This window comes from Poecile atricapillus, chromosome 2 (assembly GCF_030490865.1).
Source record: "Poecile atricapillus isolate bPoeAtr1 chromosome 2, bPoeAtr1.hap1, whole genome shotgun sequence".
Lineage (NCBI taxonomy): Eukaryota > Metazoa > Chordata > Aves > Passeriformes > Paridae > Poecile > Poecile atricapillus.
Window position 1 is genome coordinate 83,343,559 of NC_081250.1, and position 16,303 is coordinate 83,359,861.

A 16,303-nucleotide genomic window follows, 5' to 3' on the forward strand; every position below is an offset into this window, starting at 1 on the left:
CTGCTACTTCATGAAACCTAGATTTCCGGTTTATAAATTGAAATTAGATGGCATTTTTATAATAACATTTTTTAAATTGTTCATAAGATCATTGATTGAAATGAGCTACATCAATATGAAATTTCTGGAATGGAATATAGAATAGGAATAATATATTTATTCTTTATTAAGAAAATATTAAGTTGAAAATAGATGATCATTATTAGAAAAAGAGCTTGTATATACAAGCTTATTTTTGTATAAGGTCATGTCACTGTTGTGCAAAAAAAGCTCTAGTGAGACATTAATTTAAGGTAGCAAAGACTTCATAATAAAAAACTTAAACTGATAAGCAAAACTGAGTTTTTGCACAGCCTTCAAACTGTTTAGTCCTATGGAATAAATTGTTTTGTCCCAGGCAGTTCATCTTTAAAAAGCCATTCTTATAAGTTATTGAGACCCCCACAAGCCCTGCAAAGAGTTGTGAGGCAAGGATGGCAAGGCCTGGACAGGCCTTATACCCTAGACTTAGAAATTCATTGCAGGGCTTATGAGTTTCTTGTGCTTGAGAACTCGAAGATAATCCTGCCTTTGGTTACACTTCTGAGCAGAGAGATGCTTCAGCTTTACTTCCAGCTCTATTTTTCCATTGAATCAGAGAGACGTATCAGAAACAAAGCTTCCATAAGTTCAAAATACCACCAAAATAACATGGTATATTACCAAATCTAGAGGTATGTTTCCACTTTGTAAAAAATATTTTGAATGGTTTAAAATTCAAGAATTCAAGGGTGTCGGGGAAATAACAGGCACCTGCTTTTTTTTTTTTTTTTTCATTTTTTTCCTTTCTTCTGTTATTGGAAGTGTTGAATGTAATTTTTTTTTTTTATTTTTTCCACCTAAAGATGGATTTGAATGAAGCAGAGAAAATTATTTCTAGAGCAGAAAATCTGTACAAGCAACCATATTTCTGGAACCTTCTGCATTCACTCCCTCATCTTGAAATGAACAGCTTTTATACAGAAGATGAGTTAGCTTCCATAACACAGTTTCTAAAAGTTATTCAAAAGTAAGTACTTTCACATTCTTGAAAGTGCTCTGATTCAAAATTTTATCTGCAATTCTTGTTCTTCTTACTGTCTACTTAATAAAAATAAGCATCCTTAATAGTGTAAAGAGGGTAAAATTTTCTCTTTACCAGATTTTTCTTTTTTATCAAACTGTGTTAGGAGTTTTCACCCATACTAATTCCTTTATAAGTGTGTTTTGCTGTTTCTGCTAAACTCAACAGTGATGCCCTGGGAGTCTTTGATAAGCAGCTCAATGTTAGCAATGCCTGAAATTAGCATATCACATAATATGGCTTTGAAACTTGTAATGTACTTTGGAGGTCTTTGAAAGACAGAATATATACACATGAATATAAGAAAATAATAGTTTTGATCCTAATAAAATCTGAATGTATGTAACATTTGGTAAGCATCAGGAAAATTACTCAATTTTGTTTCATAAGTCTCTTGTTATCAAAATAGCTCTAGGTGTTCTCTTGCAAGAAATGAAACAGTAAGAAAGAGTTCCCAGAGATTGTATTCTGAATCAGGAAAAGGACAGTAGAACTCAGAGGAAGACATAGAATTAAATCATAGACCAAGACACATATCTACAGGAATTTTCAGTAAAATAAGGTAATTGTTAGGTGAAAGTTACGTATGTATTTGCCAGGGTAGGCAGTTTATTGATACATGTTGATAGGCAATTGTCATTGTAGTCAAACAACATAGTCATAAAGCAAGAGAACCCCTCTGAACCTGAGTGCCTGTGCCTGGCCATGTACCACACCAGCCTTAGGCCATGGGGAAGCAGGGGCCCTAAGATCATGAACAAGAAATTACTGTGCTGTTCTGCCATTCTTTATCATTCCACTGTCTTTTATTTTAAATTAAAAAAAACCCAAACCAAAGAAAAACAACAAAAATACCTCCCCATGCAGATAAGAGGGATATGATCACATAACCTTTATTCAAACTGGAAAATAAGTCTCTTACAATATGCGGATTGCACCTATATTGGTGCTTGATTTTTAAAACTGATTTATTTTTCCCTTATGCCCGAGTAATTTCTAACCTTATTCCAGCTTGTTCTCTGAGGTATTAACATGCAATACTACATAGGAGTCTCAAATGTTTATGTATGGGTTTTGGTGTTTCCATTTGCTTGGGGATTTTAAGATTTCTGTGCCCTTCAGTGACCCAATTTACCCTCATTAATGCAATTTGGAAAGCAAACCACAAAAACACCAATGCTTGTTTCTTGACTAGTTTCACATTACTACATTCTAGAGGTCCTTTCTAAGGCAGAATTTAGCTAGGTTCTGAATTTACATTTCCCACTTTCTGGTCTGCACCATGTTTGTTGTGTCTCTCAGAGGTACTCAACAGAGACTTTTCACATCTATGTGACTGGCTTGGGATTTTTGTGGTTGGTGTGGTTTGTTGTTGTTGGTTTTTCTTTTTTTGTTTTTCTTTTCATTAATGTTTCAAATGGATGATCCACTCTGGAAAACTGGATTCCTATTTGCATCATAAGAAAGGATTACTCTGTAGGAAATAATTAGTAAATTTGACATAAATTTTAAGTAGTAAGTTACAGTTACATTAACAGGGAAATTTTTTCACAGCTAAGGTGACAGAGACTAGTAAGAAATTCAATAGATATATTTTTATCAATGCATTCAGTAATGCAATTTGTTTAACTTCTTGTGAGAATAAGCATTATGTTGCTTTAAAAATATTTTTTCCTGCACATTGGAGGGAAGTAAAATATAAATGTTCTTTGTTGATCCTGCCTTCTTGTGGGGATAAAAAGAGAATGTTTCTGGTAGTTTTGCTCTTATTTTTCCTCACAGCTTTTTTTTATTTATTTTTTTTTTTTCAGTGGTTGTAGTTTTTTTGTTTTAAGAGTTCATTGGTCCTCTCAGGACATATTTCCTTAATGGAAATTGACTGATACTTTACCTGTAAAATCTTAATTTGTGTTTTATTTTTTTTTTAAACTCTAATTTTATAAAATACTGGTTTTTCAACAGTAAAAAAAAAAGTTTTATTATTCAGTTGCTTGAAGGTTGTCCCTTTCCAGCAAGTCCTTTCAGGTTTTTTGGGTGTATAGAGAGCTTGATTTTTGTTTTATTTTCCACTTTCAGTATCTTAGCATCACTGAAGGATTTAGCTATGACGCCACTGGGCCAAAGCTTCTATGAAGTGGTGCAAAGGGCACTGAATTTGACTGCTGCATCAGTACAGGATAGGAGCTCAAAAGGTAAGACATTTTCTTCAGATTTTCTTTGAACTACCTCATTAGCATGCTGGAAATATATGATAGTAACTGTTGGACCTTCTGTGAAGTTCCTGATGTGTAGGGACTAAACTATATTGCTGTAGTGCTAACCCAGTTCTTTACTGATTTGCTTTTTAAATACCAGTACTAATAACTAAATATTATAAGACTGGCAACTATCAGATAAACAAAAGATCAGACAAACTGGTCTAGTACATAGTGTTTAGAATGGTTTTTCTGTAATGAATTTTGGAGAGAGACTGAGTCAGGGGGGACAGATTTTTTTTTTCCAAGGGACAGTTTCTTCCATTTGATTGGAGAGCGTTTTGTTTTGGACATGCAGGTTAAGCATTATGACTGTTTTACTTTAAGCTTCATTCCTCTGTTCTCATAAATTCTGCTGTCAGCTAAAGGGTTACATTTCTCCATCTGCTGCTCCATTATGGAAGATGAGTTTAATTGGAAACGGTAGGCTGGCCCCAGTAAAACAAGAAAAGGTCAGGAGCAAGTTTAATGGGCAAACTGAAACACAGTGCAGCTGTCTGCTTGGTATGGAAGGTCAGGTTTAGTGTAATATGCAGTCTAAATCCCACTTCACCTGCAAAAATGAAGGCTGATGTGGGACAAAGGTGATGTGCTGGGAGCCCTCGCACAGAGGATAAACTTGATTTCTCTGAAACTCCTGGTATTCTCCCCTTGCTCTTATTCTAAGCAGTATTTCACATCCAGTCCATACACACACCTTTGCATGACTCTGTAGAGCTCAGAATGGCACCCTACTGAGTTTGCTGGGAAAACACTATGCCGGGGCATCCCACCATAACCATATCAACTGCTCAAATGTCATCACATTAACTGACTTTACCACTAGTGTAATCATGGATTTTATCCTAGGTAGATTGGTGTTCAGGTGCACACATCCTGCTGCCCCCAGAAAATCTGGGAACATGGTACTTGGATCTCAACAAGTGTGAACCACCAAGAAACAGCATTGAATAAAAGGAAATAATTACATAAACAAAAGATTTCCTTTCTTTCAGGTTTTCAATACAATCTTTCTTTCGGGGATGTTTTGTCGAATCTGCTTGCTGTGAAAGCAGAACTTGAATCTAGGTTTGGTTTTGATGGCCCTCGTGTTGAGAAGCTGCTAAGTTATACAGCCCAGTTAACAGAGGTAAATAAGTTGAAAGTTTTGGTGTCCTACTCTTCAATTTATTTTTTTTATTTGTATCCTAAATTTATTTTCCTGTATTACAACTACAAGGTTGTTAAATATCCTGGCTTCATTCTCATTCAGTGAATGTATTTAGCTTTAGCTGAAATCTCTGCACATGAAGATACTGATAGGTCTAGTTGTGTACACTCATGAATTTATGCTTCTCTGAAGTCACAACTGTGTAAGGAAGAGTCCTGAGTTTATTTTCCAGTCCTGTAGAGAATTCTGTGGATTGCTCCACTAATCTTTTAAACCAAATCCTTGATTTGAGTCTGTCAGGATTAACTTGTCAGGTATAACTTTTCATTTTGCTGGACAAAGAATGCCTGTCTCTTCTGTGTGTAAACTAAGGGAGATAAGAGTCCTTTCTTTTCAGTTTTTCCATCTTGATATGAATATACTAGACTGAGTTGTCTCAGTGGTGCTTAATCAAATATCCTGGTGATGCATCACATTTAGAAGAAAATCTTTCTTCAGATAGTGCATTCTAACCTGTCCTCTAGACTAAAGTGGTGTGTTGGTCTGGTTTGAACTGAAGAAAACTGGAAACATCTTTTGAATTTGTACTTAGGTCCACAGTTTCTTTAATAGAATATGTTGGTATTTATGTGAAATCTGTTTGTTCTTTGCAGAGCAGTACAATTTAGGGTTATATTCTAGAAGAGCTCATTGTAAAAATAGCTGATTTAAACAAATGCATAAATTATAAAAAAAACCCTTGACTTTTGAATGGCTTTATAATGAAATATGAGTGGTGGCCTGTTTGATCAAATGAATTGAATTCAACTGCATCTTGGTAGCTATGGTTGACTATGAAATCCCAAGCTGCTCAGTTGCTAACTATTTAAACTAGCATCTCAGTATTTTGTGCTTATATTAGAACATTGAAGACCATCAGAAAGTATGAAAACAAATATGGAAGCCTGGATGATGTTTATTTCAGGCAATGTATCTAATGGCCCATTTTGTTTGGTGTCAAAACACCTGCAAAACTTTTTATGAATTCTCTGGTCAAAGTTGAAAGGAGCAAGGATGTAAAGTATCTCAGAAAGGCTATAACAGATTTAAAATATGTGGCATTATTATTGTGAGCTTTAATAATATTTATAGGTTTGGGACTATTTAATCTTTCATCACAGAACTTAAAAATTAGTCTATGAGGAAAAAATTCTGTTCTCTTGGCCACTCTCTTGAAACCAACCAACCTCGATTTAAAACTAGTCTGCTGCATGTAGTCACTGGTTGAGATGCATCACTGTACTAAGTGCTTTTTATATCACTAATTTTTATACTTGTGAAGTTGTTTCGATATAGTTATTCTGTTGTAGGGGTACTGTATCATAGTCAAGTTAGTTTAGCACCAACCTGCAAATTACTGTACAAGTAGCAACAATAGTGTACCTACAAGGTGAAAATTCCTTGCATATACAAGTCTCATCATTCTGACTGCTGTATGAGCACCTTAATGGGGCCACTGTATTTTATACAGCAACCTGCATGTGGAGTACTTTGAAGTATGTGCCTGAGAATATGAGGCTGGGTTATGGGCTTTGTTCTTGCTGAAGAGACTATGTGTTATTCTTATTTTCACCAGGTAAGTAAGTTGATAGGAGAGATAACTCAGCAACGCTCTTGAAATTCTCATCAATTGCTTTCGTCTTTGCCAGATTCCCACAGGAGAGACACTGGAGCAGTTTGTGTGCTCTGCTCTGGCTTTCGTCCCAGAAGATGAAGCAAACAAAGAACATAATGGAGAGGGCTGTAATTCTGCACAGCATGAGGCCAAACTGTATCTTGTTTCTGCAGTCAGCAAGTTCAAACTCTATGCACAGGTAAATTTAATAGATTGAATTCCTAGTTTTTGTATGTAGGTTATCAGTGGTAACTCAGTTAAAAGTTCTAAGTTATTTATAAAATGTTGTTTTCGTGAAATTTGGTGATAATAAGATGAAATAAACCTTATAAAGAATCATTGCAGTGGAAGTATAATCTATCATCATGTGTCCACTTAATCCGATTTTCTCATTAATGGAGATTCAGATTTGAAATCTAATAGGGAATGTAATGAAATATACTGCAATGCCAAGACCTGTCAGCGGAAACAGTTTACTGTTCCAGTAAACATTTACTGTTCCACCTGAGACTGAATGTTGAACAAACCTGAAAATTGACTAGACACCTCCACTGATATATAATTGTGATGGATTGGCATTTAAGAAACAAAGGGAAACACCTAAGGATGTTAAGGCTGCTGGAGGCTGATGGGAGTTTTTCTCCTGGCCAATAACTGGCCATTTCAGAGAACTGACAGTAGTTTTGACCATTGAAAAGTGAGATCAACCTGTGAACACCACCTTAATACCTATTCCCGGGAATTACTTTTTCTCTCTCTGTTTTTTTTCTCTCGGGGGGCTCACTGGGCCTTGTACAGCAGGGCTGCCGGGCCAGTCCGGTCCCTGGCTCAGCTGCAGTTCCTGCTGCTGCTGAGTTTCACCAGAGACTGACAAGTAAGGGGAGGGAAAGTCATTGACCTGTGGCGTGCTGAGATAGTGGCCACAGTCCCCAGAGCAGCCATGGAAAATCTTCCATCGCAGACAACTCCAGCCACTGCCCTGGCAGAGATCATGAGACCATCCACAAGGCCTGGGCAAGATTTTAACCCTTTCACTACCCAGATGAGACTTGCAGATTAATCCTTTTTCCAGAGAGAGAGGAAGAGAGAGTGATCAACATGTAAAGAGACAAAATAGACTATCAAAGACAGTGAAGAAAATAATTAAGCTTCAGATGGGGGAGAGAAATAAGGAGATGCCTTAATAAGCTGAAATATTCTTTTGCTAAAACTATGGAGATGGACAATAGTGTTCTGAAAAAAAACTCCTTTAATTAATGAAAGAGTATTTTAGGGGAAATGGAGTATTTCAAAGTGTGGATCTAAGCAAATGGTGAAGTAGTTGTGATCCTATGAGATGCTGGAACAGAAAAACGAAGTGATAGTTGTTGAAGATTTGTAGCCCTTAAGAGATAGAGAAAACTTCTGTTTCCAGAGATGATCACAGAGACAGATGAAGAAAACTTTTGCCTTTGAATAACTCATCCTTAAAATGACATCCCATTTTGACTCATGGCCCATGAGCACACCTTGGAGTGATGGGAAACGGGAGGAGACAACTGATGGCAGAATTTTCCAGGCAGCTGGCATCAGAGAAATAGAAAGCCATAGGAAAATGGTTTTCTTGTGAAAAACTCCATAGATTGACAAAAGACAACTTCTTTTTCTCTACAAAGTCTGATGAAAAGACTATAGCAAAGTTGAGATTGTTTTAACCACGAGGCTTTTTTTGTCTCTATGTTGTCATGTGAACAAGAGAATGGTCGGGTAGTGGGGAGAGAAGGTTTCTGGAGGTTTTATTCTGGTTTCTTATTCTTGTAGTTCTGTTAATAACTTTTAAGTGTTAAGCCTGTTTTGCCCTTCTTCTAATCCATATCTCACAACAAGAAATGAATACGTTTTCCAGTGATTTTTTAGCTAATGCTTTAAAACCACAACAATAATTTATTTATTATCCCTTTGTCTCTGACAATAATGGCTGAAGCAAGATAAAAGTAAACCTCCAGTAGAGCATATTAAATTCTAAACTGACAGAACAGCTTGGCATGCATTCTCTGTAATGACATGTGTTGTTGCATGGATGAGATAATTAAACATTCAGATGTTTCCTAAGAAAAAGACCTAGCTACCTTAACACTGGTATTTGTTTTTGTACTGACATATCATAATTTTCTCCATTGAAAAAAAGAAGAATCATGTATCAAGCTGCTCTGGAGATCTTAGTAATATTATCTAAAGAAAACATGTAGAGCTTCCTGTGTATTTCCTCAAAAATTTGATCTTTGAGAAGGTTTCCCTGTGGTATGATGAAGTAGAAGGTAATAATTCAGTGTGATTGCCAAAACAAATTAACTAGTTTCTATGTAGGAAAATCCAATATCTTCAGACATGATTTTAAAACTCTTAGCAAGGATTTACGTTCTTATTATGGGAACCAGGAATACTGTAAGCTGCTGGCCAGTGTGAATTATCTTGGTGAACAGAGTATCTCTTAGAGTAAATCTGTTGTATTCACTTGACATTAAAAAGAAAGGTAATGGTGAAGGACAACAGTCAGTAGTTTTGGCCTGGCCTTGTTATGCTTATTTCTGGGATATGCAGTGGGAGCATGCAGGCTCCTTCACCATCTCTGTATTATGGGACTCCAAAAATATTAAGGCTGCTGTCTTCCATCATATTTGCAGTGTAGGCAGAAGTCTAATAAAGGAAGCCTGAGTAATTCGCTGTGGAGGTCAGCTTTTGCTTGATTTCAGCCTCAGTCCATCTTTTTTCTATTCCTGGGTCTTTAGGCAAGGTCAGCACTACATGGGATGTCAGCTGTCTGTGTGCTGTAGCCTGTTACATTGACAACTTGCATGTCAGCCAAAATTGTATTGAAAATCAACCTTTGTCACATTAGTAATTTCAGAGTCTAGAGAGGTTGTTAGGGAGACATTTTGGTATTATTGTTGATTGTGTGAATTTTTTTCAAGACATGCTAATTCTGTGTACTGCCTAAGTAAGAAAGCTTTGATTAATGAGATGTTCTGTTTTGCATTCAATCCTCTAGATACTTGAGCAATGGCTCGGCAGCAGCAGTCTCTCTCAGAACCTCCTTTTGGAACTTAGAAGAATCATGGCTGATTTAATGTCTCAATTTCTAGATGACAGGGAAGCCAGGAAACTATTTTCAGAGATAAATACCCTGATCCCACAATGGAATGAGAAATCAGATGCCTATTTTTCAGAAGGATATGTTTCATCTCATGATTGGTAAGTTATACTTGCCTTTCTGCAACTTTTCTTAGAATATTAGATCAACCTGAATATTTGTTTTCACTTTGCATTTAATTGGTTTCTGGTTTTTTGTCTGTTATGTGTTTTTATTTTTTATTCTATAGTTCAAAACCTTGTATGCAGTCAAATAATTGTGCTGATGCTTATATGTTCCAGAAAAGAAATTTTTGCTTCAGAGTGTATCTTCCACCAGGCTCATCCTCAGCAGAGGATGTGGCTACTACATGATCAGGACTCACAGGAATCAGCAGCTATGGATAATTGGCATTTTGAACTAGGACCTGAATTCTTTATCTTGTTCTGCAACAAAGTTTAATTCCAACAAGTAGTTGGTGTGACTCAGTAATACTTCTCATGTATAGCAAGTCCAGTGCATGTGAAATATTTAGAATTTTTATTGTGGAAGTCAAACTCAGTTGTGCAGGAAATCTTATAACAGAAGCCTACAGCAACAGCTACAAACTATGGAAAACAGAGTTTTAAACACATAGAATGAGTTGTATATATGTAGTTTGCAATCTCTTCTAGGGGACTCAGACTATGATTTCTTTGGATGGTTTTGAACTTAGTTTCAAGTTCTCTGGTTCATCACTTAATGCAAATGTAAACACTTTATATGAAGGTGTGGCTATATGCCCTTTCTTATTAAGAATATGTTTTGTCAAGCTGTTCGAATCTTCCTCATCTGACAGGTTCTACAGAGGAGTTAAGTTGTACGTAAAGGGAGTTAATGTTTGTCAGGGTTGGCAGAGCCTCAAGAAAGATCTATGGCAGAGCACAGGAACTGATACTTTCCTCTTTCTAACTACACACTGGATAACTTGCATTGCTTCCTGGAGTTATAATATTGGCCTCGGTTTCTCATTGTTTCTAATTACTTGTTCATAACAAACACTGTAACTGGAGGAGATATCATTCATGCTATACAAATCAACATCTGAGGATAAATCTGAAAGAAATAATCCGTTACCAGCTAGTAAGAGAGATTGCAGTCAAGTTTTTCAAAAATTTAGTAGGGGGTTTTGAAATTTGGTTCTAAATTATAAAAGAAGACTGCTGTGCTGCTGCAGTTATAAGCAACAACAAACGGTTTTTTTAGCAGTTTTACCCTTTTACTTGCAGTACACAATGTTTTTGTGCTCTAACTCTGGTGATTGCAGTCTGGAGAGAAAGAAAATATATTTAAGGAGAAAATATTTTCAACTTGAGGCCTTTACATTCAAAGGTTCTTTTTTCCATGCACCTCCTCTTGACTAATCTTAGAGATAGTAATTGTTTTTAATTTTGATAAATAATACTGACACAATAGAAAGATCAGTTGGTGCATTCCAATTTTCACAGTGATTTCATGTTTTTGTTGATACTAAAATAGCAGTGTTCAGCTATCAGGCAGTCAATTGGTACATTCCTGTCTGTAAAATAATTAGTCTGTGGAACATAAAAGCTTTGTTCTTTTCAGCAGCTGAAAATGGGGTGTACTCAAAGGTGTTGGACTCTTTGTGGCTTACAAGCTTGATTATAAGTCCTGATAAATGCACAATTCTTTAACTGCTGTCTACATTCAGGCTTTGATTTGAATGAGGTTGTGACTTTCCAGTAGGGTTTTTTCACATTTTTTGAAAACCAGTGAAATTGTCAAGTTTTGCTAATTCAGATTTTGTAGTGATTAATTTGTGACTGCTACTTAAATTATACTTGGAATTGTCTTGAATTAAGTAAATAAATCTTGAGTCTAATATTAAATAATATGTAGTTAAAAACATTCTTGTCTGCCTGCTAGGTAACTAACAATAAAAAAATTTGCTATTATTTTTTCAGGATTTTGACATCTTTCAAAGAGTTTATGAAAACAGAAGAAAACTTAAGGATTTCTGGTGAAAAGAAAAGGGATCATCTCTTTCATCTTGTGGAAGTCATAGAAAAAATTATGTTTGATTTCTCATTTTCTAAAAACAAGTCTCTAATTGAAAATGCCTTGAATAATGCAATTATGTGGATAAAAAATTTTGCTGAGGGAGAGGAATCTGCCACAAATTTCTCACTTGCAGTTTCTGAACTTCATAATGAGCTACAAAAAGATTTCCAGCCTCTTCAGACTTTTTGGACAAAAAAGAGGACAGAACTTTTCTGTCATACAGTGGAAATTGTATTCCATGAACTTGACTCTAGGGTTTCTTTGCTGAGTCAAGTAGAAGAGGAAGAGGTAATTGAGACCTTATGTAGAATTTTATCTTCTATTACAGAAAATAAAATCTATAATAGAAGTACGGTGTTGCTCAAAAATACCCTGACTGATTGGCCAGAGTTAAATATTACTGCTTTGGACCACTTAAAATATTTAAGTGGACACTTCCAAATAAATCTCTATGAAGTTAGATCATTGTCTGGTGATCATGTCAATGTGTCATTTAGCACAATTCCTGGAGTGAGTAATTCCTCCTCTTTATTTCTCTCAAATGCAACTTTTATGTATAAGGTGCAAGAATTAGGAGAAATTGTGCATGATTTCCTCAGAAATATCCAAAATTTAAATTATACTAGCGTGGCCTCATTTGTTCCAAAAATTTTCTCTCTGTACCAGAATTATGATCTGATTTTAAATATTAAGAGCAATAACACTCTATTAAAACTTCTTTATGAGACTTCAAAAAGTATGTCATCTTCTCAAGTATGGCATGATTTGCAAAATAAGGAAATAGTTTTTGACTTTCTTTTTGAAACTTTCAGTCTTCTCTGGAACCTCACCAGTAAGTCTCTCTGTGAAAAGTTACTATTGATTTACAACTACACAGTGTTTCAGGCAGAGTTCCTTGTACAGAATGGAAAAGAAGATGTACAAGTTGTTTACGACACTCTGAGCAGCCTTAAATCTTTATTTATAGATGAAGAGCTTCAAACAGCTGCCTTATGTTATTTGGAAGAGTTTTTTGACCTGTCTCCAGAATGCCTGGTAAATAACGTGTGTGCTGATTTTTATCTAGAAAATATGAGTTCTGTAGAACATTCAGCAGAGATTTATAACTTATTTCTGCTTCCATTGAACAGTGTCCTGTCTAATGTAATAAACTGGGGAGATAAGGTAAGTGTGCCTTCTGCTTTGCACTGCACTTTTACATGGCTTCAAACATGGACAGAGATTTTTGAAGAAGCATCCGAAATCTTAAATTTGAATTCAACCTGTTTTGTCTGCCTAAGAGATGATTTGACATATCTCTCTGAAAACCTTTTAAACATAACTCAGGATGAACTGTGCAATAATACAGCTATGGCTATTGTTGAAGCTACAGGAACAGCAATGAAGCTATTAAAATCTCTATTTCAGGAACATGGCAATTTAAATGACTTGAAAGATTTTGAGGCTTTCCTTGTTAATCTTCAAAGGGTAATTAACAATGCATTTGATGTCACAAACTTGCTTAAAGACCGGAGTTTAGAAAGTGTTTTAGAGACAATGGGAGTTGCAATAACTAAAATGCAGAAATCCATACTGAAGATTGTTAATGAAGAGTTTTTGAATTTATGGCTTGATGCTTTCATCTCAGGAGGTTCTGAAGGAGAAGATAAGGGTGTTGGTGTATTTTCCATTGGAAATTCCCTTTCTGCTGTTCTTAAGCTCTCCCAAAAGGACCTTGAAATTATGGTCACTGAGATAAATGATATGTCTGCTTTTTTAAAAAGTGTACTTTGGGACAAATATGTGGTTTGTATCAGCATTTTCCAGAATATTACCAAACTAATTTTGGATAATACTCTGAAAGACATAGGCTACTTGCAAACAAATTTTTCATCTCATCTTAACTTCTTTCTAAACTTTCATAGTACAATGGATGAAGCAGAGGATTGTAACACATGGATACATGGATTAAGTAATCACATTGAAAAATACAAGTCACCTTCCCACCTTGAAAGTGCAAAACATATTTTAATTCTTCTGCAATCTCTGGGAAATGCTGAGACAGATGCTAAGCTAATGAATGTGATGGACTTTGTTAATTTTGTTTTTAATTTGATACTCCCTGAATGTTCCCTAGGTGGTTCTGATGTGATTTGTGTAAGAGTTTATTTCAATATCATAGCAAAAACTTTGAAATTTATTCTCCCTGAATTTTATGTGAAAGATGTCATTAATGTGCTTGAACTTATTTTTAGACTTTTAAATAATTCTGGAGAGCAAATACAAACTATTGTCAGTGATTTGTTTGGGAGCTCATTGTATATGTCAAATAAGACCCATTTTAGTCAGTCAACCCGGGGTGGTTTTAACAGGACCTCAAGAATGCTCCTTAATCCTTTTCACCACATTCATCTTATATCAGTGGAACTTTTGTTAGAAATTCAAAGTCTTCTGAAAAATGAAACTTTTGAAGTCCAAGAAAACAGCTCCTCTCATTTGGACAAGGAGATTGAACCTTTCTTGCCTGGGAAAAATATCAGTTTGCTGATGGAGTTCTTTCAATATATGATTAGAAAGCTTGACTCAGACTTGCAGAATGAACACAAAACATTTCCTCAGAAACTGATAGAAACAGCAGGTCTGAATATTGAACTGGTAAGGAAGGCACTTGAAATTTTCAAGTCTCCTACTTTTATTGTCTTTCCATTAAGAGATGAAAAGGAGTTTCTAAAGCATATGGTTGCCTTGGTGCAAAACGTGAGAAAAATGGATGTTGAGTTTTTGATAAGTAGATTCAAACAGGTCCAGGAGAACCTAGAAAATTTATTTAAAAATATCAAATATTTTTCTCTTGCAAACTCTGAGTTAGGTACTTTAATAGACTGGTGGGATGCACTTGAGAACGTATCATGTTACTGGAACCTGACTGCTGTACACCAAATAACACAGCTTTTTGAACAAGATGAACTCTACAATACTGAAGATGTGTTCAACATCCTCTTTGATGTCATCAGCCTTACAGAAAAATTGGCTCACGGAAACGTTACAGAAGCACTAACTGAAATATATGCTTTCATAGTGACTCAGGAAGAAAAAATGCCTCTGTTTACTGATGAGGAGTTCTCAACCCAAGTAGATGGTCTTCTAACATTGCTGGAGACATTGGCAGACATCTCTGATGAATCTGGAGAGGCCTCTGTTTGTTTTTCTGCAGCATTCTGCTGGACTCTCACAACAGCAGCACCTCAGAATGATCCCACTGTTAAACCTTGTGACTTTGTGCATGCCAATTCTACTCTTCATTATAATGCAGTCATTCAAATCATTAAGGAGCTTAAACTCATCACTCTGGATGACAGTTTCGCTTGCTTTATGGAGGACATTCAGATGGATATCACTCGCAATCTGACTTGTTTTTTTCATCAGATCAAAGAATGGAACTCTATAATTTTGAAGTTTTCTGAGCTCCATCATACAAATAGCTCAGTTCTCAAAGAGCTGCTAGATTTTTGGAATAAGCTATCCCTTTATGCTGTGCCACTGCAGGTGAATAATACGCATGCAATCAATTGTTCCTCCACACCTAAGAGCCGAATGGCTTTACAAATCATAGAAACTCTGGACAGCATTTCGGCATCAGACATGGAGATGGCCAAAAGTCTTCTTGAACAGCTGGATAATCTTTATGGTGGCCTAACTTGGAACAGAGAGTCAAGAACATCATTTGAGAGTGTTCTTACTAATGTTAAGGATATGACCAGTGAAGTTTCTAGACTCCTGAGTACGGAAGCCGTCCTATCTTTTCTTTCTGTCATTCAGCCTTTAATGACACTGTCATCTATTGGAAACCAGACACACTCAATGCTTATGAAAATATCAGCTTTAAGTGGGAGTATCAATATAGCTAACAACTTTGAGAATTTATGGTTTCCTGTAGTTGCAAGCAAAGAAAATTTATTGGTGAATTTTAGTGTTAGACACTTACTTGTGGTGATAGATCAAGAGTTTCAATTACTAAAGTTTGCCACTGGACAGTCCTCTTCAGTGGCTTCCGATGTTTTACTAGAGCAGTTTAAGACATCATCTGTAGATGCTATATCAAGAAATTTTGAAGATATACAAGACATTGTGAAGAGCATTCTATGTGACTGTAACAATAAAAATTATTCTAAAATAATGCATACTCTAATTCTCCTTATGACTAATGAAAGTTCATCAAATGACCTACTGCTGGCTGTCAAAGATGTTATTGCCTTTCTGGAGCTATTCCAAAATAAGTCTAAGAAGGACTACACTGGTATGTTGTTTGGTGATAGTCATTTTAGCAAAGCAAAATTGAATAATACTCATGCTGCTTTTTCAGTTTTGCCAAACAGCCTCCTTCATATAATTGCTGATATTGATCTTGTAGAAGAAGCTATGCATACAAACAATACTAAACTTCATAAAGTTGACTTCATTGATTCATTTTTTTATAACGTACCATATAGAGACACTTCTACTCAGTCTCAAAGCAGAACTCTGGAGATCATACAAGAGATTTTGCAAATAATATTTCAGTCTACTGCAGAACGTGACAGGAATAAAATAAAACTCTTATTAATGAATTTGCATAAGGATGTAATGGCAGAACTAAGGTGAGTGTTTTCCATGTACTCATTTTGGGAAGTGTGCTGACAATGACAGAAGGGCTCTCTGGTTATGACCAACTCTATCAAAACTTTTATTAAGTTAATTAGTGTTTCATTTCAGATTTGTTCCAACTTACATTGTTCAGACCAGCCATATTTCATATCAGAACACATTGTGTCGACCAAATTATTGTGTTTAGTTTGTGTTTACTATATGTGTTTAGTCATATGTATTGACACTTGAACTGGTTTCTTTGGAACTATTCTAGAAACAATTATTTTGAATGTACTTGTATTTTAAAATCCTTGCAAATCTGAATACTGAACCCCCATTAATTGGCAGGCAACAGTCATTTTTGCCT

The 16,303-nt window shown here is 35.6% G+C and overlaps 1 protein-coding gene across 1 annotated transcript in view; it reads left to right on the forward strand.

Annotated features, from left to right (window-relative positions):
* The window catches only part of ABCA13 (ATP binding cassette subfamily A member 13), a 199,052-nt gene that overhangs the window by 14,983 nt on the left and 167,766 nt on the right, over positions 1-16,303 (forward strand). The window contains exons 6-11 of the mRNA XM_058831117.1: positions 885-1,048; positions 3,179-3,294; positions 4,353-4,486; positions 6,196-6,360; positions 11,998-12,961; positions 13,448-15,607. Of these exons, the coding sequence (XP_058687100.1) occupies positions 885-1,048; positions 3,179-3,294; positions 4,353-4,486; positions 6,196-6,360; positions 11,998-12,961; positions 13,448-15,607 (3,703 nt within the window). The remainder of the gene's footprint in view (positions 1-884; positions 1,049-3,178; positions 3,295-4,352; positions 4,487-6,195; positions 6,361-11,997; positions 12,962-13,447; positions 15,608-16,303) is intronic.